General features: G+C 42.8%; 1 protein-coding gene across 1 annotated transcript in view; it reads left to right on the forward strand.

The window, feature by feature from the left end:
* The window catches only part of igf1ra (insulin-like growth factor 1a receptor), a gene marked incomplete at both ends in the record, with an annotated part of 68118 nt that overhangs the window by 35389 nt on the left and 6675 nt on the right, over positions 1 to 26054 (forward strand). Inside the window, 15 exons of the mRNA XM_079224294.1 lie at positions 14497 to 14797; positions 15728 to 15864; positions 16409 to 16553; positions 17220 to 17428; positions 17606 to 17732; positions 18319 to 18554; positions 18707 to 18874; positions 19220 to 19427; positions 22682 to 22968; positions 23071 to 23213; positions 23738 to 23903; positions 24033 to 24135; positions 24365 to 24435; positions 24517 to 24746; positions 25706 to 25810. Of these exons, the coding sequence (XP_079080420.1) occupies positions 14497 to 14797; positions 15728 to 15864; positions 16409 to 16553; positions 17220 to 17428; positions 17606 to 17732; positions 18319 to 18554; positions 18707 to 18874; positions 19220 to 19427; positions 22682 to 22968; positions 23071 to 23213; positions 23738 to 23903; positions 24033 to 24135; positions 24365 to 24435; positions 24517 to 24746; positions 25706 to 25810 (2636 nt within the window). The remainder of the gene's footprint in view (positions 1 to 14496; positions 14798 to 15727; positions 15865 to 16408; positions 16554 to 17219; positions 17429 to 17605; positions 17733 to 18318; positions 18555 to 18706; positions 18875 to 19219; positions 19428 to 22681; positions 22969 to 23070; positions 23214 to 23737; positions 23904 to 24032; positions 24136 to 24364; positions 24436 to 24516; positions 24747 to 25705; positions 25811 to 26054) is intronic.

A 26054-nucleotide genomic window follows, 5' to 3' on the forward strand; every position in this document is an offset into this window, starting at 1 on the left:
GTGAGGTCATGGATAGTGCAACTTCCTCCATACAGCAGAAGGTAGCAGGTGCCATTAGCCAGTCAGTCACTCAGTCAGTCAGCGCTGGTCGTGTGGCGCTGTCGGTAATGAGAGCTGACACAGAGTGACAGTGCAGACAGGAGGACATCCTGTCACTGCCGCTCAGGGGCACGAGGACGTCCTCTGGTGTTGTTTACTCCTCACTGTGTATATGAATTCTGCTGATCCCTGCCTGCCTCCAGAGCTGCTGCGCTTGAGTCCACTTGTCACTGTTCGTGTTTCAGATCTCAGTCTTTGCGCCACTATAATGCTTATGTTGTGTGTGTTCTGTGTCCAAGTCAGATTGGGAACACAGTGTGCTCATTTGCTCTCAAGACAACTCTGTTAATGTGTGTTTTTGCCCCTTGGGTACAGGCGATGCAGTAATAACATGCTTCAGGTGTGCCTGGTGTTGCCTTCATGTAGCAGGAATGTGCTCCTGCAGGCACAATGGGGCTGGGAAGAAATATTGGAATGTGCCTTTCATCTGGTGGGTGGTCTGGTTTTGCCATTGACTCTCTGATGTAGTTTTGAAACAATTTGCCAATTAGTTCCCATTGATCATTTCAGTAATTCATGAATAAATAAGACAATATTTTAATATTATTTTAAATTCAATATGTTTGGGTTTTGTCATCTTTTAGAACTTGTGCGTGACATTTTTAATTCCTTGAACTTTTGGAAGCCAAATGTTAAATCAATTAACTCTTTATTTGTTGCATTTTATTTCTTAATATTTTCATAGAAAGCATTCTGGAAAGAAATGTGTAATATTGTTATATTGTAAGGAAATGTAAATGTATTCAACATAGCATTTATTTATTATTTATTTGCTATTGGGAACTTTTAAAATGTAGGCTTGCCTGTAAAGAGATTACATTTTTCATGTTCATCTGAACTCTTGTGCGCTGTCTAAAACACACTCTTGGTTATATTAGTAATGAATTGGAAGTAATTTCTTAGAGGTGTACCATTGAACATTGTCTATATTTCCCCTATAATTTGTACCAAATATAGTCCTGACCAGAAAACATTTTTAAAGTTATTGTTAAATGTGTTAACCCCAAAGAATCAACAGATAACTCAGTAATGCTAATAATCACTCGTTGGATCTCTTCTGTGATGTATTGTGTTCACTTGCTCGCTCTCCCCATCCTTCCTTCAGGTACCAAATAGACAACAGAGGTGCACATGATTGCTGCTGCCTCCTTGCCAGCCTTTTCAGAACCTCTTGTTGTCTGAGAGCTCAGCAGAGTACAGTGAGGCCCTGCAGCAGTGGGCTAGTTAGGATAACAACAGACTGTATCTCACACACACACACACACACACACACACACACACACACACACACACACACACACACACACACACACACACACACACACACACACACACACACACACAACTCCTCTGAGAGGGGCCAGGGTAGAGTAATAGTGGCTCTAATCAAACCACCACAAGACAAAGCAATGCTTGGAAGTTTGGCCCTGGCAAAGGGCCTGGAGCCAGAGCCTGCACTTTGATGGCTTTCTTTTGAATGGTAGCTAAAGGATAACAGTCTCCTGTTTCCTGTGTTTGCTCCGTCTCCTTGTGTGTGTGATTGATGGCTCATTGATTGAGCAGCGTGCTCCCATTCCCTCTCTCAGCCAGCTATCCGTCCCCTTGCTGTCTGAAGCCAGCCGGCACAGCATCGGCTGTTCAAAAGTATGCGAGTGTGTGTGCACATTTATGTTTGTCATTCTGGAGGAAATCGCTGATCTAGCAGGTGTGGAGCGTCCTCTCACTCTGGCCACTTTGCAGGGACTCATTGTTCAAAAGTAAGGACTAGATAATGTGTAACTCACAGCACTGTCGAGCTCAGTTAATATGTAACAGCAATTTATGTCATGTAGTAAAGATAACAATGTATTAAGAATTCCGATGCTAACAGCAGTTTATGTCATGTAGTAAAGATAACAATGTATTAAGAATTCAGATGCTACAAAGAAGTCTTTGTATCATCATCTTTGTAAAATACTTGAATCGCCAGTATCCTCTGTTGCTGAGAGAGCTGCAGCAGTGCTACCGTGGAACAGTAAATATGGCCTTAGGTCTTCCATTTGATACAGTTTATGATGTGCAATTTGGTCCTCCTCAGTGTCCTCTTTTTGCAGGTTCCCACACGTATGTTGGAGGAAGAGATTGATCTCTTCGGGATGGCATAAAACAGGTTTAAAGTCATTTGTTCGGGAAAACCCTCGGGCTCAATAAAACTGAGCTGGAGGAATGACGATAAGTCTGAAATATTTTTATGAGCAAAATATGCGGCTGTGAGGAAAGATGTATTGTTGTACTCAATCTCACTAATCAAGACTAACTTAGCTCACATTGGTTATTCATTAACAGTTCATGATACACCATACATTTGGGGTCACACAAAGGAAAAAGAAAAGGCTTCCCGAACTTGCAGACTGGCATTCTCAGTGGATGTGTGTAACATGTCTTCAGCAGTGTGTCTTTCTCATGGCTTAGGCCCTCTGTTGGTGCTCTAATACTGTTGCAGCCCAGTCAGTTGAGCTGTGGGAGGTCTGTAACGACAAAAAGACAAAGACATATTTTTCTGAGCGGGGGACTCCAAAGTGGGCTGCAGTGTTGCGTGGCCCCCGTCTATGTCCCAACTGAAGGAGAAAGTTGTCCGTGGCCTTGAGAGCAGAGACGAGATAGGGAGGGGGGGATAAGGCCCACTGTTTTCAAACTGTCTTCATGTCTCTCCTGACTGAGTGTTGCCACAGCATTTCACAATGGAGGCCATTATTTGTTTGGGGGAGAAAGCGTGGGTATTTTGTTTCAATCATTTCTTGAAGTCTAATGTTTGACATCGTGGGGGCGCAACACTTCCTGTGGTTGGAGGCAGGCTTGTTCTCTGTGCCATTTTCCCTGCCTCTCTCCTGGCATCTGTCCTCTCTGTGCCATCCTTTAATATGCAAATGTACTGTATATTCACACTTGTGGAGTTTTTTCTTTTTTTTAATGACGAGGCTGCAACATTTTGGATCATCTTCCTTGTAGGACACACTAGAATGGAAGGGAGTTTAAAAGTTACTGAGCTGCTGGCCCGGGCTGAAGGTGGTTTAATGTCTAATCTTTGTAGAGTCCACGCAGAGTCGAGCAGATCCTTCTGCCTCAGTGCCAGCAAACTTCTCCGCTCCATCCATACTCCCCGCTGCAGCCCCATTGATTCTGCTTGCGGTGCTATGATGACATTTCACCTTTCCTATGTGCACTGGCTCCTCTTTTATCCGACTAAGAGCTAAACTCTCATGGAGGGATGTGATCCTGGACTGAACACTGTGTCCGTTCGTGGCAGAGAAGAGGAAGGTCAGCTGACTGGCTGACTTAGAGACAGTTTTTCCCCCCTTCCTCGATCCTTCACCTCCACCCTAATTAGACATCAGACATGGTACACCTGTCTGACACAGGTATCGATCTCAGTGATTAAGACCTCCCCAAACAGCCACATCCCTTCGCTACAAGTCTTTTTCAATACACTGGTTACTGATGTGGGATTTCAGTTTTTCTTTCAGCACATCTTTTATATATTAAGCAATTATTTCTCAATGTGCCTCCTAGGGTCTTTTTCTCTCCCTGTATATCTTTCTCTTCTTCCCCGTGAGCATCCTTTTGTTTCATTACTGGAGACATATCACAGTGCAGCCCAGCTAGTAATTTAGTGAGCTGTCTGCTTGTGAAAATGTCAAACCTAGACTTTCACAATAATAGCATGATGTGCCAACCAAAACTCCATATTTTGCTTGTGTTAATTAATAAAGGCCTGCCTGAAGTGTGTGTGTGTGTGTGTGTGTGTGTGTGTGTGTGTGTGTGTGTGTGTGTGTGTGTGTGTGTGTCCGTTTGTTTTCTTGCTACTTCCTTCCCTCTCTCGTCCCTCTTGTACAAGAGTGGCCATGTAAGCTGATGAGGTCCCTAAAAGGGGCACATGAATCTTGAGTGTGTGTGTGCGCGTGTGTAAGAGAAAGAGAGAGAGATACAGAGATGCGACCTGGTTATGTGTCGAGGAGTAGGAAGAAGAACTGAACTCTCCCCCCACCCTGAAAAGAGGAGGTGAAACATGGGGATAGAACCATGATGTCACAGGCAGCCAATAGGAAGTGAGGGCTAGAGACTGTTTAAGGCAGTTGTCAGTTGTCCTGCTCCATCCACATCGGTTGCCCACTTCTGTTGTTGGAACAATTAGGCTAGGCACGGCTTTATCCGTAGTCTGCCCCCTCTAAGGCCTTTGGCCTCTGACCTTTGACCCACGTGGTTGTCCTAGGCCCATATAGCCAAGCGTGCTACTTCCAGTCCCTCATGTTCTTGAGCCCAACTCTCTGCAGTTTATAGTGTTGCAGATTTACCACAAACACCCTGTTCCTAAACATGGTCGAGATTAGATAAGAGTCTGCAGTCTGTCAATCCCGTGGTTTTCACTGCATCGTGGCTGTATTGCTTGTGTTTTGATCACAAGTGAATGTTAGACTTGTGGCATGATAAAATCTGATAAACGCAGAAACTTATGTTGAAACTCGAGCCTGTATCTGTGCTGAGCCTGTGAGTTAAACTTACTGAAGGGGACGTAACCCCCAATTAGTTCAGAGACTTGTAAACGGTGATGTTTTTTACTGCATGGGCTTTGTGCAACTGCCATATTTGGTGCTGTTGTTACTGTTTACTGAACTGTGATGGCTTTTTTGTGTAATTGGTGCCTTTTACATTTACATGGTAAGCCACACCGGCTGTTTGATTGTCACCTACAATAACTTGGGATAAAGGAGATGTTTAAGGAAATAAAGCCCCTACTTTTGGTTTACAGGCACACTCTTTGATGTAAAAGGATCAAGTGAAAACCAGCCCATTGTTAAATACAATGGGCTCAAACATTTCCCATCAATGGCCCTCTTTGGTCTTATCAGTGTGCAAACATGACATAAAGTCTGCAGTAAGTGCCTTTATTCTTCTGTGTTGTTGAGCTGTTTATGAAGTAGCTGCAAGCTTTTAACTCCTTGTGCAGATAGGAAATTTGCAAAACAAGCTTGAGGTTTATAATGAAAAGCTAACCCCTGAAAGGTCTCTTTCATGTGAAATGAAGCTTTGTATACGACATATACTGGATCAATACAATACCGTTTTACTGTGATACCATCTGGGATTGTTGTATCTTATCAGACCATTACACTTGAAAGGACGAGCCTAAAGTCTCAGCACAGGCTATCCAGTTGGAGAGAATAGTCTCAGTGTCCCCGTCGTAACAGATGTTAACTCTGGGCACAACTGTCCCTGCTGAACCTGCAGCTTGTCCTTTTTAAAGAGCAAGTGCAGCCTCACAAAAAGGATACTTTGTGTACCCTCAAGAAACTCACTGTGAAAATTAAATTAAGTTGAGGGAAAAGGAAACCCTAAATCCAGATGTCATATTTAGAGTGGCTAATAGGACTGTACAGAACGTCAGGCTCCACTGAGGTGGCAGACACTGAGGCGTATATCCCAAAGAGGAGAGGGAGATGTACTGGAGAAATGGGCTGAGCAACAGCATTTCACCGCAGTCTGTCTGAGTGAGCCAACAACCACCCACTGTCATCTGAAAGACAAGACTGCAGTCAGACAAACAGACAGGGACTGCAATGTAAGCTATGTATACATTTTGGTTACATGATCCTAAATATGACCCCCCCCCCCCCCCCCATACATTCCACTGGCTATCAGCTCAATAATCGACTAATGGCCTTCTCAGTGTTTGTGAAGCACTTCATTTTAACCTGGTAGGAATGCTCGCAATGAACACAAACTTTTTCATCCCTATCAGCTCTTTAGCTCAAGGAAAATGTTGCTATGCTTAATCGGGATTAGGGCCTCCTTGAAGTCGATGTGAAATTTAAGATGTGTCATTTTGAATCCAGACATCGTGCCAGCAGGGAGAATGTATGACGGACGCCATGCCAGGATGAAGTCTGGGCACCGTGTACTGCAAAGCTGCAGATGGTCATCTGCAGAAATAGGCCTTGGCATCAGCACCACTACTATTCTGATGCTGTGATGATGATAGGCTGAACCAAGTTTTGGTACCTAACTATAACGCGAGGAATCTCTGACTGTCTGTCTCGCGGTCTGCATGTGGTATGCCCTTCGCATATCTCGAGAACCGATCCACTTCACACTTGGCGGCTGTATTGTTTGGGACCCAAGAACGTGCAGTGTCACACAGTATGGACACGTTCAATATGAATAAACTTTGAATAATCAAATGAACAGTGCACTGTGTACAGGCGGTGGGGGGGCAGGAGTCAAGCATGTTGTTAGTAGCGGGCGTTTAAAGGCCACTGCTCATTGACTTTTACTTTGATGCTGGATGTACTAATTTTACAGAACAATGTTTCATATCCCTGTGTTTAACAAGCAATGCGGTTCTTGAGTGCTGCAAGCAACACTTCTGGGGGCGAAGCAGTTGGCCTGCTTGGAAACGGTCATGTGTGCTGAAACAGGCACCCCCCCAAACGACACTGCTAGCAGCAATCCCAGAAGCAATGTTTTATTTTTCATTCTATGGCAAATACATGACTTGCTCTTTTCTGCCTCTAATTGGCTTACCCTAACTCCAACCAATCTCCCCCATGCCTAAACCTAACCATCCCAATGTCGCCATAGGAGGGGGAAAACATTGGCACTCTGGGAACCAAGCAATCAGCCCATTCTGAACGGCGACTGCAAGTAGAAGTAGTAAAAATGTGAAACAAAGTATTGTGGTTGCTTGCAACATTTCAGAGTCATATCAAGAAAAAGCATTTATTGAAGTGCCGTGTTGTTAAATTGTGTTGAGAATCAACATTGGTCCATATGGCTGGAGGTTCTCACTGGGCAGCTGCCGGTCTGGGGTCAGGTGGGTACACAGCCAGGTGTTGGACTGTGCCTGCAAACATTCTGCGCCTGAGCCAAATGAAGCAGTAACTTGTTAATTTTATGTGTACAGTTTATGTTTCTCACCAGTGTTGTAAAGCGTATGTGGGATGAATACCATGTACAGTTCATACCAGGAATAGGCAACCGTAGACAAGAGTGCCACCATTGTTAAAGAGTTTCTTTGAAAAGTATTCTCTCATCTGCATGCCAAATGACCTCTTTCTCAACCGTTTGTGGTTGCTTAACCTGTTATTATTGGTAATTTGATTTTCTTTCCCCCACCCACATTCTGAGAAGACCTCCCCTTCTCTGCCTCTGACTGGCATTACTCGTTGCCCTCCTTGCAGAATTGGTTATGTTTATTTATGGTTGGTAGGTTAATGACTTCAACTTATATGTCGATGTTTTTATCATCATGTCTTGAATATTCCTTTCATATATAATACAATGATTATGGGAGTCAACTTTTTTTTAACATGTTTCTATGGATGGGAAAAAATTAACAGATCCGTTAGAGGTATATATTTTGATGTGTTGTCATAATGAAATGTAATATTAACCTTTTTAGAATGGCACATCATATCAAAAAGGTTGCCGATCCCTGGTTTGTACCAGTAACCAAGCATTAGTCTTCTGTAATTGTCTTCATGGGTGTCTCCGCTACATTCACAAGAGGGATTAGAGTGTGATGTGTACAAGGCTGAAAGGATGTGATGGCTTTACACGCTCTCACTAACCCCAACCAGTCACCCAGCTAGCAAAACAGCCAGCCAACGCATCTCGCCAGCCAGGCAGCACAGCACTGCCAGGAATCACACTGTATTTAATGAAGCAGATCTGGGAAGTCAGGTATTTTTAGAAGCCACTTTTAGTGAGAGGAAACACCTCAGAATATGCGAGAAACAATTTAAAAAAGCATTACCTGAGCATTACCTTGCCTTTCCCATAATAATGCCCATCTCAGCATCTTATTTAGCTATGCAGCTTGTCACCTTCGGTGCCTGCAACTGACTGCAACAGCTTTCTGTTAATGGCATTACTGCGTACAACAAAAACATTTAGCTCCTTTTTAAAGGTTCTCAAGTGTGTTTATTTGCACTCACATTTATTTCTGTGTGTTTCTATACAATAATGTAGAGCTTTTGTTTTTATTAATTAATTGCAGATTACTGTTTTGTCGACACGATTTTTTGAAAATAGTGAAAATTGCTCACTGCAATTGTCAAAGATAGGCATCAAATCTGAGAGGTCAGAAAAATCACATCATATATTAAAATAGGACTCCATTTGTTTTCTGTCAATCATCTATCAAACAATCAGCCAATCATTTAGGCTTTGATTACAATTGCTTCAAGAATTACGAGTGAGTTAATAGGACATGGTGTTTAATATTACCACACTACTGAAGCATCTACAGTGTGAGCTTTAGATTGATTAATACTTTATACTTGCAATCAATACTGTCACATAATGTGACAATATTCCTATACATTGTAGTCATCATTGTTTTGGTAAATGTTTTAAAGTTCCTTTAATAGCTTTTAGACCATTCTCTACCTCTTCAGTAATAAAAACAAAGTGGTTTCACATGTGACGTTGCTGCATACCTGTGTCAACCAACAAAGCAACAACAACAACAGCAGTAGCAGCTGCAGAGTTGGCCGAGGCCTGAGGGTAGAAGGAAAGGGTGTGTGTGTGTGTGTGTGTGTGTGGTGTTGTGACTGGATGCGATTGAGGGGGAAATGCCACGCATGCCTGAACACACAGCCCAGCACATAGTTGTGTGAAAAACACATTGATGGTCTTTAGTGGGCATGGGAGTGGAAGAGACCCAGAAACACTGGGACCGGAGAGGAATGGGCTCACACACACCTTTTGTGCACAGGACTGAACAGAGATTTAGCCAAGCTTTCCTGAGCCAGCTGTCTGCATGAGGACATCATCATGACGCTGTGCAGTGTTCCCCTTTCCGAAAAACACCCTCTGATCAGCAGAAAGGTCACTTTTGCCCAACATGCACAGCCAGACACACTCTGTTTGAAAAGGTGAAAAACACCACTTTAGATTAGATCCATCCCGGCACTGGAGACTCTATTGCTGTCGAGGTAAGACGGTGCCGGAATCTCTGATGCGGTTTGCCTTTGGCTGGGAGTAGAGTAAGCATCCTCCCTCTGGCCGTCTTGGCTGATGTGGTTTAAACAAGTGTCTGTAGTGATCCATCGGGGGCTCCCAGGGAGGATCGGGTTGCCGGATGAGGATGTGGCCTGATGGAGCTCAGGGAGCTTGGGGGGTCGGCCTGCGATCTGGACTGCAGCACCCCTGATGAGCCTTCCCTTCCGTGTGCTACTGTGCGCCTGTTCTGCTACCTTACTGTCTGCTACTCCTCTCAGCTCTGGTAACCTGAGCTCACCGGCCCTGACTCTGCACAGAGTGGGAGGCTTTGCGTCCCCACAGTGCAGTGGATTACTATAGTGCGCAGTAGAGTGAATACTTTGGCAAATTGAGACAATGTAGAGATACGTTTAATTATGTCCTAATGGAGCTATGTTTACATTATGGAGCAAGAACAGTGTGAGTGACACTTAATGTACTACAGTAACCTCCATCAAAATCATCCTGTCAAAGCAAAACATGTGACTTAAAAAAAACACAGTTATATCTCAACCATATTTATACATGTCTTTTAAAATCACACCCAGTAGAAATGTATTATTTCCCGGAGAATACATTTATTTTTCATCCTAGCCCCGGAGGCATGTTTTGTTTTTCAGCTGAAATTCCGGTTATGGGTCAGCACTATTTACAGGAATAATTGGATTTAGGCTTGTTGTTGAGTAAGCTACGTCTGTTCAGGTTTTCCTTTAACTTATGATTCACCGAAACTGTAGAAAAGCCATGCTTAATCGCTATGGTTACGACTCCCCCTCTGAATGACTGCTCAAGAGAGGACTTGTTTACCGTCTCTGCTCCAGACTCAATAACATGTCAGTCATCAGGATTAGAACCTCCCCTGCCCACCTGCTATTGGTCCAGCAGAGAGCTCCCAGTTTAACCCCCACCTTCCTCTTCCCAGACACCCTCCTCCTTGTCGTCCCTCCCCCCGAGCCCCACTGTGAATAATGAATGATTTCCCAACTGTCTGCCACGCTTCCTACTTGATTCAATGACGCAGGAAAAGCTTGCTTTGATAAATTACGAAAAAGTAACTATTTCATCTTTCATTGGATCATTTTTATGTTTCACTTGCTGACACCTTTGGGGAAATTATAACAGTTTAACAAACTCCTTTTATTTTCACACAATACTTCATCTTCAGAGGGGGCAGCGTCCTGCTGGCAGTAAACGTGTCACCAGCCTCCCAATGTAAACAGTGTAGTAGTCACTTGATCTGGAAAATGGGACATGACTTGCATTCACATGAGGAGCGTAGCTGCACAGCAATCCTCTCCTTCTCAAGCACTAACGTCCTTATTCGGTAAAGTAATGCATTTATTTGAGAATCTATCTGTGAACTTAACACACACACACACACACACACACACACACACCCTTCCCCAGGCAGACAGACAGTGTTGAAATCTAGCCATCTTGTTATCAGATTGAAGCCGCTTATTGGCGATGCAGACTGGGGAAGGAGGAGGGGTTGGGTTGATGAGTTCTGGGTTCCTGAACCCTCCTTTCATGCTGTGCTTTTTAAGAGGACAAGACCAGCCTGACGGAGGAATGAATCTGATGCTTGCCGCCTCTTGCTCTAATGCAGTCACACATCTTTTTGGGGTACTTTATTTATTTCAAATCTTCAGCTATATTTTCCTCTTTTCTTATCTCACATTACGACTCCGTTATCATGTTTGCTGTCAAAATTGCCTCCCCGTCTGAGGTTTCCGTAGAAATTCCTTGTGTTGTTATTGTGATGTTGCACCGAAACAAGAACAACATTATCCCCCTTAAATTCCTTTTGGCCTGAAACATTCTGCAGATTCTTCACATCGTCTAGCGACTGGAGGATACCTTCAGAACAAAAAACAAACAGTGCACAGTACGCGTCTGTCTCTCAGCCTATCGGTGATGCCTCTTCCTCACACTGCTGGGTTATTTAATGGCGGTTGTAAGGCTGCATGAGCGGCTCAAAAGGAGACTCCTCATTGCTGACTCGTGTTGCCTCGTTTACTATTGATGAAATGGAACTGGCCTCTCCACGTGTCGCAGTGCTCCGGCGAACAGTTGGGGCAGCCTGGTGTTTGGCTATGGTGTCTGAGCTGACTGATCAGGGAATGAGCGGGAGGGGGTGGTGGGGTAACTACTGTATGAGAGGAACGACGTCATAAACCTCCCTACCCCTACTCCTGGCAGTGTGACTTATTTTACTCTGCAGCCGCAGATCATTTTCAAAGTTTTTGTGTCTGCAGTTTTTTCTCTGCAACAGTTGCTTTATGTAATACAGGGGGCTACAAGTATGATAAGAGGAGCCCCTTGTTAGGTTAGTCCCTTTCCTTTGAAGTAGTGGAAACCCACAATGCCCTGCATAGCTATGTGTTGAGAGGGGCAGTGTGGAAATAGTGCCACATTAGGAGCATCTATAAATGGAGGTGGTATCCTTGATACCACGGGTTGTTTGGTCACACAGTGAAACCGGGTTGACTTATATGGATTTAAGGCCGCAGCTCCCCCTCCCCAGCTTTCTTCTGGGGGAAGGTATGCATGTTTGGAATTTCTCTTCATTGAGGAATCTGTTAAAATGATGCAGAGCAGGAGGGGACCTCCTCCAATGAGGCTCATTAGAGTTTGCCTTGGCTGCCCCCTTTTGGTCGGATTCCAAGAAAATAAGTCCTCTTTGATGTTTCTCGCTCTGCAAATGTTCAACACTGATGTCAGCATCATATTTCCACTCAAATCACGGCTGTCATGTCAAATCTTGATGCCGTAGTTTTAAAGATGATCTTTGCCGTTTGTCTTGGACCAGAGCCAGAATAGTTAGATACCGCTATTCATGAAGTATCACAGAGCCAGTCATCTCCTGGTGTGACGGAGCATATACATAGTGCGAGTGGGAAGCTGTACATAGCACAGGGAAGGCCAGGTAAATACTCTTCTCACTCAATTCATCATGACAATATTCTTACTGCTGTGTGATTTCAAGGTCTGTCTTTCTTTCAATCATTTTATTTTAAGTTTATACAAGTTACACATTACCTCGAACTAGACAACAAAAAACGTAATAAATAAAAAAAATAATACACAACAACCAACTATACGAACAATCAGACAAGGACAGAAAACACAAACATAAACTATAGCAGTTATATATTAATGAATGTTGTCCCCTGGAACCCAAAGTTGCAACCTCTCAGTCTTACCACCATTTTATTGTCATCTGTGTATTGAACAATACTTTTTTTTTTTAGGAAATAGTGTTTTTCTTTCTTTCGTCATAGCATTTTCCAAACAGACCATTTGTCCTCGGCACTATTAGATTTGACTGAATGTGAGTACGAATGGCAAGTATTTGAGTAACTGTCAGCAGTGAGAATGATCATTCCCCTTCCCTTGTGAAGCCAAACTTGAGTTGGCACTTTGGGAGTATGTGTTTGCTCCGCAGCATTACTGTAGTGCACCATCACGTTCTTCATCTACAGATGTTTTTGTAAAGCAACATGAAATATTCATCAAGAGAGGATTAGCTCAGCAGCCGGCTTCATTTTCTTGACTGATTCACAAAGCGAACCACTGATGCTCCGACACCCGCGTTTAATTTAAAAGGAAATAAACAAGTGGAGCTGCTTTTCCTCTCCGCTCTCTGGCACACGCACACATTCACATATTAACATGTGCACACATGTCACACATACACATGCACACTCATTCTTCATTATGTGTACTCCTGTAAAAGTATCTGTTTTGGGGATGGATGAAATAAGGACTCTCATGGCAAAGTAATATGCGTAGTGTCACATAATAACTCACATAAAAGAGAGTGGTGAAATGTGTGTTTTAGTGTACTTTTGTCTGAGCGTGTAAGACTGTGTGTGTGTGCGCATTTCCTTGCAGCCCTGGCTTTGCACCAGGAGGCGGTTGCTTAGGAACCACTTTGCTGCCTGCACAATATGCAAAAAAAGGCAAATTATCATAGGTTTCTTATGTGTTACACATTTCCCCAAAGAAACCTGAACCTTTGACTCAGTCTCTCCCAGAGCCACTCTTTATGCAGACAGAGAAACAATCATTAGCAGAAAGCACCTTGTCAACAGTTATTTTACAATCATTCACACACATTCACACACACGTCCAGGTGCTTTTTCTTTAGTGGACTCGTCTGAAACTAGAACAACTCCGCCTGCAGTGATCAAGATTAGTTAGCATTGGGAATCATCTGCTTTCTACCGCTACATCTGCTTTTCCAGAAGTGCTACTTTATAAATAGGTTACAGCATTAAAAGCAAACCTTCCATTTGCCATTTTCATAGTTGCCATTCTTGAGTCATTTTTGTGTAAAGCTGATCAGATCAGATGAGTGCTTTGTAAATCTTCTAGCAACCACTGGCTTCATTTTTTGCCTTATTGCCTGAATTTGTAACTTTTATCCTTTCTGTATCAAAGTTTGGATTTTGAAATACACGTTTTTCAGTGAAAAGGGTTGATATATTAATGGTCATTATATAAGCTCTGTCCAATACATCTTTCAATTTATAATAACTCCCACATGTCTGTCTCAAGCAATGGGAAAATGCACTGTGTTATTGGTACCATATTGTTATGGGTTTTGGTTTTTCCAGTGATGCTCAGTAAACAGTAAGGAGCTTCTATCATTCATGTTGCTCAAGTTAATTTAAAACACCCCACACAACAATTATTCTATCGATTTCTTTTCTCACAGCCTGGAAGGATTTACAGTAGTTCTTTATTAGAAGCTATCATGATAGTGGGAGTTTAGTTTTGTTGTTTAGATGTGTGTGTGTGTGTGTGTGTGTGTGTGTGTGTGTGTGTGTGTATATGTATATGTATATATATGTATGTATATATATATATATATATATATATGTGTGTGTGTGTGTGTATGTATATATATATGTATGTATATATATATATATATATATATATATATATATATATATATATATATATATATATATATATATATATATATATATATATATATATATATATTAGGTACATGTTGATTTATGTACATTATATTAAATCCACACCTTTTTAAAAAACGTTTTCAAAGGAAACTGAACATTATCACCTTCATGAAGGTAGTTTTATTGCCGGTCTATTGTGTAAGACTGCATTAGTTTTAGCTACATGTCCCTAATGGCATCTGTATAGTGTGTATACAAACGCATATTGCGTTGCACATATTGTGTCCTTACTCTTTTTAAACCTATTTATTGGCTTTCTGACCTGATACCATGCAGATAATAACAATAACACATCAATCTGTGCTTTAGTTATGTAACAGTGCCCAGCAGTGTAGACTGTTTCCAACCAATCAAAACTGACCTCTTCTTCTTTCTCTGTTTCCTTCAGTGTGTCCCGAACACTGCAAGCTTTCCTGCACAGACCAGGGGGAGTGTTGTCACAGCCAGTGCCTGGGCAGCTGTACTGAACCCAACAACGACATGGCCTGCTCCGGCTGCCTCCACTACTACCACGAGGGCCACTGTGTGCCGGACTGTCCCCCAGACACTTACAAGTTTGAGGGCTGGCGCTGCATCACCATGGACCTGTGCTCCCATGTGCACCTGCTTGGCGATATTCTCTTTGTCATCCACGGGGGAGAGTGTATGCCCGACTGCCCCTCTGGCTTCACACGCAATGAGACAAACCGGTAAAGACGAACCCTTCAATTCTAGTTACAGCCCTGATGATTGAGAAATGTAATGCCAGTTGACACACTGAATGTACAACATAATAGGAAGAGCTTAAAACATTTAACAATTTTTCAAGTATTCTTGTTTAATGTTCTGTATCTGAAGTTTTTCCCAGAGAGAGCCAGAGGTCTTAGTATTTCTTCCTCGCTAATGTTTCTGTGAAGCGGTGTGATTTCTCTTCATTATTCACAGACACTAAAACGGTGCTTGTGTGTTCACTGTGTACTTTTGCATAATTTATTAATTTGCATGAGATATCCTTGAGCTAAACTTCACCTGGCTCTTCACAGGTTCCTTTCTTAAAGTAGGACTCAAAGTTGGAAGTGCTAAAGGTTAAGAGCATGTCTGACTATTCATGATTCAAGTTTAGACTTCCCAGACTGTTTAGAAAGCGTGAAAGGTGCTCAACAGAGTGCCTTGTTGTCTATACTCACCACTAGTAGATTTTACAGATTAATACTGAATGGTTTTAAGGAGAGTCCACTTGAAATATTCACTTGACATTTCCTTTGTTTGACATTCACCTTAAACAAGAAAACTTTTGTCTGCAACTTTCCGCACTGTTTTGTCTCGTCAATTCCCAAACTTTCCATGCCGACTCTCTGCTGCTGTATTATTTGGCCATACCATTGCTGTTTTATCTCTGAGGTCAAACAGTGAGTCACTCTCTCGCAAAATTCTGACGAGAGGGCCCATAAAAGATTAAACTCTCCGTGTGAGAGGTGACCTTGTATCATGGAGGGAATGTATTTGCCCGAATCTGTTGGAATGCTTGGGAGACAGGGAGTGGACAGATGATTTCAGGGTGAGGTAGAAAAGTTCACTTCAGATTTTGTTCATTCTCTTTCTTCTCATCCTCTCCTTTCCTCTGCTTCTGCTGTAAACAGCATGTTATGCAATGCCTGCAATGGCCCGTGTGATAAGCCGTGCACATCGCCTGTCATCGACTCTGTGGATGCGGCTCAGTCCCTGAAGGACTGCACCGTCATCGAAGGCAACCTGAACATCAACATCCGCCGTGGAAGTGAGTGCAGCTACACAGAAGCACAGTGCTTTTAACACCACATGATCTGTAATGTTGCAGTGTAACTGAGCTTCGTACACTATGCTATGCTACACTAGCCAACATCACAATAAATATTTAATTTGCCATCAATCTGTCGTACAATAAGCTATAGAAATCCTTTACTGACTTCACTACACTATGTTGCACTTGACTGCCCAGCAAATATTATGATTACAGAGACAGATAAAGTTAAAGGGCCTGGTGGTCTGAGCTGCTGGAATTCACAGTGAGCGCCACAAAATCAACATTACATCTGCTTCCTGCACTCTAATCCAATTATCACATTATGCTATAAAGCTGGTATTTGCTCAGTTGACAGGGTGCCACACAATCTAATCTCTATATATGATAACACATATACAACTTAAAGTAGTGTTCATTAGGATATTTGCGTTAAGAGCTAGTATGGGTGGCATCGCAGCAGCGATCTCCGTGATATTTTTTAATGTGCTGTTTTGTATCTGTGTCTGTGTGTGTGTGTGTGTTCATCCCCTGTCCCCAGATAACATAGCGTCTGAGCTGGAGAGCTTCATGGGATTGATTCAGAAAGTGACGGGCTATGTGAAGATTCGTCACTCCCACGCACTTGGCTCGCTGTCCTTCCTCAAGAGCCTGCGTTACATCAATGGGCAGCAACTCATGGACGAGTATGTCTGCACTATTTTGTCTGTGATTGTGTGCGGTGAATTAGAGAACATGAGCGGACCGCGCATCCCAGGGGGGAGGTTGTCAACAACATATCATCGAAGTGACTTCTTGTTAAATGAGTTTTGGCCCTGGAAGGTGGATGTACATTAATGCACAGATAACAGTGTCTAGTGTATTGTAGAATCATTTTAAAAATGAGTCATGCTAACTGGCCAGATACAAGTGTGTGGCCACAAAGCTAAATGCAGTCGTCTTAGATATGAGGGAAGGCTTTTTTGGTTATGGCCAAAGGGGTCATGGGAAATCCTGTCGCCCTTCTTGTTGTCGTTTCTCCCAGGGTAAAGTTTCACTCAGAGGAATGCTCTTGAGGATGGCAGGCATTCCTTTCGCTCTGGAGGTGTTCAGCTATGTTACTGACGTACTTGAGCTCAGAGTGTTAGCATGACACTGTTTCTGTCCTCCTCTGTATAAACCCTGGCTGTCAAACAGACACACAAACCTGACACCTTTTCAAGTGCTTAACGCTGCCACAAGGTGGCAAAAAAAGGTCCTTTTAACCACATTTCTGACAACTTCAGCTTCCATGAAACACATTTACGGACATACTTTTTTGTTGTTGATCTATATGGGCTGGCTGTAACCTCTTGATCTCCTTCCACTATCAGCATGTATTCGTTTTCCGTCATCGACAACCAGCACCTGCAGTCCCTGTGGGACTGGAGTCAACACAACCTGACGATTGGGAAAGGACGTCTCTTCTTCCGTCAGAACCCCAAACTCTGCATGTCTGAGATTCACAAGATGTGGGAGAAGACGGGCATTGCTGTGAAGCCAATGGCGGGAGATTTCAGTAACAACGGTGAACGAGCCAGCTGTGAGTATTTTCACATGGACTTTGACTACTACGACTATTGGTCTACATTTTTGTTGTTAGGGATGTAAAAAAAAAAGACAATCTGTGTCATCCAGTGTGTAGGGACGATAAGAAAGCGATGATAGGTTGTCTTAATATTGTATGTGTCTCCTTGTGCATCCTGCTCTGTCGCAACAGGTGAAAGTCATATCTTGAAGTTCAAGTCTAACATCACATCAAGCCATACGATCAGGCTGACATGGGAGCGCTACCGGCCGCCGGACTACAGAGACCTTATCAGCTTCATAGTCTACTACAAGGAGTCGTGAGTACTCGACTTGTTATCCTTCATAGCACATTATCATATAAAATGTATTCTACATTGAGAGTTTGTATGAATGAAGTGTGGACATATTCTTCTTTGGCCATCAAGTCAGAACTTAATTTTTAAAACACAAAATCAGAGATATTTTATGTAAAACTAAATCTTAAATTATCACATCTATCTGCATATTTTGCCCGAAATCAGTACTAACTTCACATTACTAACAAGCCCTGATTACAGATGACCAGCAGAATAATTATTCTATTGCAATACAAACAAACAAATTTACATCACCATAATTACAACATCCATGTCTGCTTATTGTGTGAAATCTGGATTTAAATACCACCAGATTTTCTAATTGAACTCGAGGTAGATAAGCAATACATGTAAAGTATGCTTTGTAAAATTGTTGGAGGAAACATGCAAAACCATTGGCAAAGATGAATCATATCTGATAACAATGTGTTTGATGTTCATGCCAACAATCAATTTTGATAGTAGATTTTTTTGTAAATGGTGAACATGTCATTTTTAGATTAATTTCGTTTTGTCAATGTACAACTATGTTTTGTGACTTTGCCAGCCCGTTCAAGAACATCACAGAGTTTGACGGGCAGGACGGCTGTGGCTCAAACAGCTGGCACATGGTGGATGTGGATTTCCCTCAGGAAAAAAGCAATGACCCGAAAGTCAGTCTTCAACAACTCAAGCCCTGGACCCAGTATGCTATTTTTGTGAAGTCCATTACCCTGCAGGTCGAGGACAAACACATTACTGGAGCAAAGAGTGATATAATCTACATTCGCACACGCGCATCGCGTAAGTCTGACCATCAGCCTGTTGGCTCCAATACTGTAGTTGTTGATTATATCTAATGCTGTTTGTAAATTATTAGTGATTGGAATGCAACCTTCTCAGTAATTACTGTAAAACATTTTTAATGTAGCAGACTGACTTTGGCCCTATTGCAGTGCCGTCCATGCCCAAAGACGCCCGTGCATATGCCAACTCCTCAATCAGGCTCATGGTGAAGTGGTCACCTCCGGCCTTTCCCAACGGCAATCTCACGTTCTACCGGGTCCGCTGGCAGCAGCAGCCTGAGGATAGAGAGCTCTACCAACATAACTACTGCTCCAAAGGTGTGCAATACTCATTCTACAAAACAATAACCATCTTTTTATTTTTTTAAATTAACCAGACTTTTTGGGAAATAAGTTTAATTTCTTTCCAGATAGAAAGTTAAACAGTGAGCTAAGCTAACTATCTGCTGGCTATACTGTAGCTTCATATTTACGTACAGACATGAGAGTATTCAATCTCTCAGCAAAAAAAACGAAATGTGTATTTCCTAAAATATTAAACTATTCCGTTAATATTGACACATAAATCTGTGCAGGAAATGTGTCAAATAATGCAATCAGCAGCTGCTTTGAGGATGCAGAAGGCTTCCCATTGCTAAACACTCTTGTATTCTCCTAAAACAGAGCTGAAGATCCCGATCCGTATCCCAGCCACAGGGTTCACGGACATGGAGGACAACACCAAGCCCACCAAGTCAGACCTGGCAGGGACAGAGAAGGGTCCATGCTGTGCCTGCCAGAAGACGCCAGAGGAGAAAGACAGGGAGAAGGATGACCGGGTCTTTTTTAAGATTTTCGAGAACTTCCTTCACAATGCCATCTTTCTGCCCAGGTAAAATAAACCACAGATATATTGAAGATTATAATCTCAGCCATACAGTCATCTCCTTAAACAGTTTACAGCTCCTGCTCTGAGCCTCCTTTCATTCTGTGGAGTTGGCGATCAAAGAGCTGAGCTTGTTTGATTTGATGGGTCAAAATGAGGAATGAGGTGGCGGCCCGGGCATTATGGCTCCTCAGTGGAGCCGTCAGGATCCGAGCATGGGGGCGTAGATGGACCTGACGGGTGTTGAGCCGGCCTGCTGGGCTCAGCCCTTTTGTCAGGCGGTGCAGATGAGGAGGCATGCTGAGTAGGATCCAAAGCCTTCTTAGCGTTCTTGTGGCTTTATATTGCTATAGCAACAGTGGCACGGGGGATGTTAGGACCCAAGTCGGCAGCAATTTAGGCAACACAAACAAACCCAGGAGAGAGATGTGATTAAGGAGTCTGAAGGGCCTAGTTTGGCTGCACACCCGTGGCTGCTTATGCTTTTGTTCTTCACAATAGGGACTGACATCTGTGTTGTGTTATCATTTAACTTCGCTCGTGGCGGAGGATGTTTCACTGTTTCAAAGACTCCCGCTCTCCTCCCACACTCCTTTATTCTCGTATACACAGTCACAGACAATCTATGCGTTTGTGAATTGGTGCCGTAACACTGCATCTCCAACATCTATCACAGTAAAATCTGGAGACCTTTAATAAACGTGTTGCTTCCCACCAAGAACACTCAGCAGGTATCTTATAAATCCATACTACAGCTTTAAACGATGCCTCTGAGCCTCCGAAGTTCATTCATTCAAACAGCGTCACGGTGCCCTTCTCTTTTCCTTTGCAACGCTCTTGCGGAATTGGATCGATGTCTTTGGAGGAATAATAAAACAGCTTTCTGTTGTAATTGAACTCATATCTGCCCCCCTCCCTTCTCTCTCTGGCTGTGTTGATTTGTTATAGTATAGCTGTCTAGGAAACAAGCGGACGGCAGGTCCCGGGCCTCCAGCGAAGGGCTCAAGCTGTGTATGCAAAGACTCTCCACTGTAACAGAGCCAGCAGTATATCAAACCACTCCAGAGAATGGGCTAGAACATTGTGGAGTTTTTTTTCAAAGGTTTAGAGTTTAGACCCAGGTTGAGGAGAAAGAGGATGGCTGAAAACAGAAACAGAAAGAAGAGGAAATGTTTTCCATTCTGTCCTCCACCCGGCACTCCACTCTCCTCCTCCCCTTGCACACTCTCTTTGTCAGGGCCTTTTTTTTTCTCTCTTTCTGGAGTGAAACAGCTGCCAGGAAATGTACAGTGAATCCATCTGGAATTTAAATGAATTAGGGAAGAGCCCCATCAGCGCTAGACAAACAGAAAGTAAAGGCAGGCAGACTGATTTAGTGGAGGAGGGGGAGGATTGTTGCACAAAGAGGATAGCTGCCAGTGTCTGTTTAGGAGACCTTGTGGTACGATCCAAAACCTGACTGGAGCATTTATTTACTGTAATCGCTTCCTGTTGAAAGTAATGATGAAAGTTATCTATTCTTTTGTCAGATCCAGAGATTCCGAGCTTGCTGTATGTACCTTACTGGCTAAAGGATTGATCTGTAGTCAATGCTTTACTCTCTGGATTTCATTGGTTGCGTAAAGGTAAATCTTTTCTTTAGCGGGCGAGGTCAGGACTCTTGCTGTAGTAACTCTAGTATACGGCCATGCTTCAGTCAGCTGAGCAGCCTTCTTACAGTGTTCAGACTGACTTGCTTATTTTAACACTCTCATTGCATATGTATAAATTGGATCCCATAAGTCTGGCTTCTCAGTGTGGTATGTCCGCCTCTCTGCCTCTTGCTCAATCACTTCTGTTACTTCTATTCAGAATAGTTTAAGAATTACTTCCAGAACTCTCTCGTCAGTTTTCATATATTTTTTACGTAACAGCAGCAGATTTTGAGTGCTGGACTTTGCATATCACATATAACTGTCAGAGAAGAATGTTGACATGTCAGTGCGACTGGTCTTTCCCACGGATCTGTCTGTGTCTGTCCACTCCTCATGTAGGTGTATGTCTGACACAAAAGATGGTCTCTGAGTTTACGCCCCTCACTTTATTACTTGAGCTGAAACGATTTGTCAACAGAAAAATGATCAGCAGCTATTTTAATGAGCAAATTGTTACTTTAAGCAATTTAAAAAAAATGTAAAATATTCTTATCTTTAAGCTTCCTAATTGTGATTATTTGCAGCTTTTCTTTGTCTGGTTTGATCGTAAATTGAATATTTTGGGAGTTCTGAAGTGTTGGTTGGACAAGCTCCTTTTAGATACCACCTTGGGCTTAAGGAAACCATGATGAGAATTATTCACAATTTTATGGACCTAAATAATAAATCAATTAATTGTGGACAAATCGTCAGATGGATGAATCCTTAAAATAATTGTTAGTTGCAGTCCTAATTCCCAGTATACAGTTTGAATCATGTCTGAGCTGTTTCATATGCTGTGATACAAAACCTAGCCACCTGTTGATACTGTACTCGTTACACTTCCAAACAACCCCTGAACATCTATTTAGCTCTGTAAAGGCCCCCATATACCTGTTGTCACCTGCTGTCGATACAGCTTTCATTTTCCAACTCACTCCTTTCCTTTGTCCGTCTGTCTCCACTAACTACCCTGTAGGTTTCATAGGTAACTACAGTTACCTATTAAACCTGTATTACCCACGGTTCCGGTTCGGTGCCCTGTGGCGTCTGTTGTGCCTCTGCTGCTGCTGCAGTCACAGCTGTCAGCGCCTGCTTGCCCTCAATAATGGAGACGATGTCCAGCTCCCGGCGGCTCCATGGCCCTGAAAATTGGTCATTATGATTGAACAGTTTGGTTCAGAATGTCACAAAGATATAAGCCATATTTTCTGTCGTATCAGCTTTTTTCCCTTTTAGACTTTTTTTCAATGTTGACTGGGATTCGTGAGAAAGAGATGAAGAGTTACTGTGGAACAATATCTATGTGTCTTTATCTTTTTCTCTGCGTGTCCACCTCGCTATGATCTCTCAGACCTCATCCTACGCCACAGCTCCACAGGGATTATTCAGTATCCGTACACATGGTGGACACATACACACATTCAGCAAGATGCTTCGACTTTGTGTAAAATTCTTTTGGAGTTATGAATATAAAAAATATTTATTTTTTAAAGGATTTCCAGGACAAACAATATACTTTTTGTCTTTTATTTAAAAAGAACAGCGCTCACTATACTTAAAGCTGTTTTATCCTCTCTATTTCAGACCCCCAGATCGTCGACGTAGAGATGTTTTTGGTTTGGCTAACAACACACTGCTCTATGACGGTGTTGGAAGGGGGAACATCACCCTCGGTCCAGGGGATAACAGTACAGATGCCATTCCTCCCATCAGGGAGTACCCCTTCTCAGAGGACACGACAACAGCAGAATATTTAGAGATCCCCAACCTGCGACCTTTCACTGTCTACCGCATTGACATCCATGCATGTAACGAGGAGGTGGGGCAATGTAGCGCTGGAGCCTTCGTCTTCTCCAGGACCAAACCGGCAGGTAAGGATACAATCTATTATAGAAATGTGGCACAGTGTGCTGGAACACCTTCTCCTACAGTGCATTGAAGACGCATGCTTGTTGTGCTTGTGTGTTTCCCAGTCAAAGCAGATGACATCTCTGGAAAGGTGATCTATGAGAGGAGTGAAAAAGTTGAAGGTTGTGTGCTGCTGCACTGGCCAGAGCCCATCATGCCCAACGGTCTCATCCTGATGTATGAAATCAAGTTCCGTCTGGGGACAGAGGTGAGCAAGGCTGTGTACAGCTAAAGATCCCCTCAGACATGTTTCAAGACATTTCACAATGCAAAAGATCCCAGCACACGAACCCAAAGTACGGTTCAGCGTCAGCAGATTCTAGTGCCAAACTCTGCACAGACATCATTCTGCACAGTGACGCTCAAACAGCCAATGAAGTGACAGCAGGCATTTTTGAGTGGAGCGAGACTTTTAAAGTGGTCAGAATCTGAATCAGAACCATTTATTTGCCAGGTATGTTACACATACGAGGAATTTGTCTTGGCGGGTGGTGCATACATTAGGACAAACAACAACAATCAACACAGTGCAAGAAATAGAAACATATTACATGTACAATTGATTATGAAATATAAAATAAAGTGCACAGATAACAGTACTATAAACAAGTGTACTGTATGTGAAAGTGTAATGGAAAAGATGGATCTGCAAGTGCACAATGCAAAGTTGTATCTGCCTGATCGTTCACAGTAACCACCATGTGTGATTATTATAATTGTTTTTCATTTCAGGCTGAGAAACATGAGTGTGTGTCACGGCAGCAGTACCGCGAGCACCAAGGAGCCCGGCTGACCAACCTGGGCTCAGGAAATTACTCTGCTCGTGTGCGCGCTACTTCACTAGCAGGGAATGGCTCCTGGACAGAGGGCGTGTTCTTCTACGTGCCTCCACCCAAACGTAAAACAACATTTCTCGCACATTAAATACTGTTTATTGGAGAGAAAAAATCGTGCCTTCCTAAAGTAGATAAGAAATGACACTTTTAGCTGGTGCTGATCTTGTTCTCTTTTGTGTTCTGTCTGACAGGAGATGACGGTGTTACGTTCTACTTGGTCATCATAATTCCTATTATAGTGACACTTTTTATTGCCGGCCTCACCACAATTGTCTTCTATGTGAACAAAAAGCGGCAAGTATCTTCATAAACATGCTTTCCACATTGCCGGACAAAGTGTCCCGATGATGTTGTTCTACCTCGCTATGCTCATGAAACTTAATGGCCAGTGTAATGTCAATTAGAGTTAACAGGTATTGCTTTCATTAACATTCCCCTGTGGCAAGGAGTAGAGTTCCTAAAGAGAATTGCACGTCACATCCACACAGCCTGCTGACTAACTTAGCTGTTTTTGTGTTAATAGGAATAGCGACAGATTGGGGAATGGAGTCCTTTATGCCTCCGTCAACCCTGAGTACTTCAGTGCTGCTGAAAGTAAGGATGTGCAATATCTTTTTTCTCTAAGTTTTGCAGTGAATGCGTGTTGTTGACCTGCTGTCCTCTGTGTTGTGCCAGTGTACGTCCCAGATGAGTGGGAGGTGGCCAGAGAGAAGATCACAATGCACAAGGAGCTGGGTCAGGGCTCCTTCGGTATGGTGTACGAAGGCATCGCCAAGGGAGTTGTCAAGGACGAGCCGGACACACGAGTGGCCATCAAGACGGTCAATGAGTCGGCCAGCATGAGGGAGCGCATTGAGTTTTTGAACGAAGCCTCTGTCATGAAGGAATTCAACTGTCACCATGTGGTAAGAGCGACACGGCCTAAACTGAGTGAGAAAAGCCTGAAATAAATGCAGATGAATCGTCAGAGTGTGGCTCGAAATAAACCAACACATTGATTTATTGAACCCAAATGCAAGAAACTAATTACTCTGCATAGATGCAGAGAGAAAGGTGTCGGCAGGTCACAAGCACTGAGTACACTGTGCTTTACTTTACTCGTGCAGCTCCAGCCTCAGGCAGGGTTTAGCCTCCTGGAGATTGTGTAGATTCTCATCAGCGTGATCACAGCCTCATTAACTATGTTAAACGGATATTTTAATGATTTTCCCTTTGGAAAACTGCTGTTGCAACCTTTTTTAAATGTAATTAATTAAATTTGTATGATTTGAAAGTAAATATATATTTTTTTTACAATCTTCTAAGCAAGTTAAAGAGAAACAGTTTTTTTCTAATATGAATATAAGTTATGACATATGAACAGTTACAGAATGATTGCTGGCACGCTACTGTGCAGCTGAGAGAATTTTGAGACTTTACTATCTACTCATTTTATAACTAAATGATATATTGTTTTTTGCTTTGCAGTTAATATACAAGAAATCTAACATTTTATACGAACAGGAAATGATAAGATACCATCAGACCCACTTTAAACCCACTTTCAATAAACGTTGTTCCAAAAATTGTAATTGTGATTTTAGTTATTTTCTGAGGTAGTCCTAGTTTCACCACCATCTGAAGTTAAATATATCCCAGCTGTGAGTATCTCTTGCATTTTCTTTGTGCATTGCGGGAGAATTGTGTCCATCAACAACACACTGAAAAATGAAGTCCTTTGTGTTTGATTACTGACTGTTTTGGGTATACTTTATATTTTCCCACACTTGTACATATTCAAAACCTGCCTAGATTGAATGTGTCGTATGGATTTGAGACTTTTGACTCTTCATGCCTGACCTGTGTTGTATTGTGATTGGTAAAGGTGCGGCTGCTGGGCGTGGTCTCTCAGGGACAACCAACCTTGGTGATTATGGAGCTGATGACCCGTGGAGATCTCAAGAGCCACCTGCGCTCTCTGCGCAAAGAAGTAAGCAGCTGTTCCTTGCACACACATTCACACACACATGTCAGCTCTGTCAGAGATCTTACATAAATAGGTGATGGTGTGAATTGTCACATACACACACAGCCTGTCTCCCTTTTTCTCCACCACACACACGTGCACATTTCCTCACATAGCAACCATACCATACTTTATAATGTGGAGCTGTAACCAGTGTCCGGTGTTGTGGCTAACTGTACTGTGTTTTTTCACTCCTCACTTTCTCGCC

This window comes from Taurulus bubalis (assembly GCF_910589615.1).
Source record: "Taurulus bubalis genome assembly, chromosome: 9".
NCBI classification, from domain to species: Eukaryota; Metazoa; Chordata; class Actinopteri; order Perciformes; family Cottidae; genus Taurulus; species Taurulus bubalis.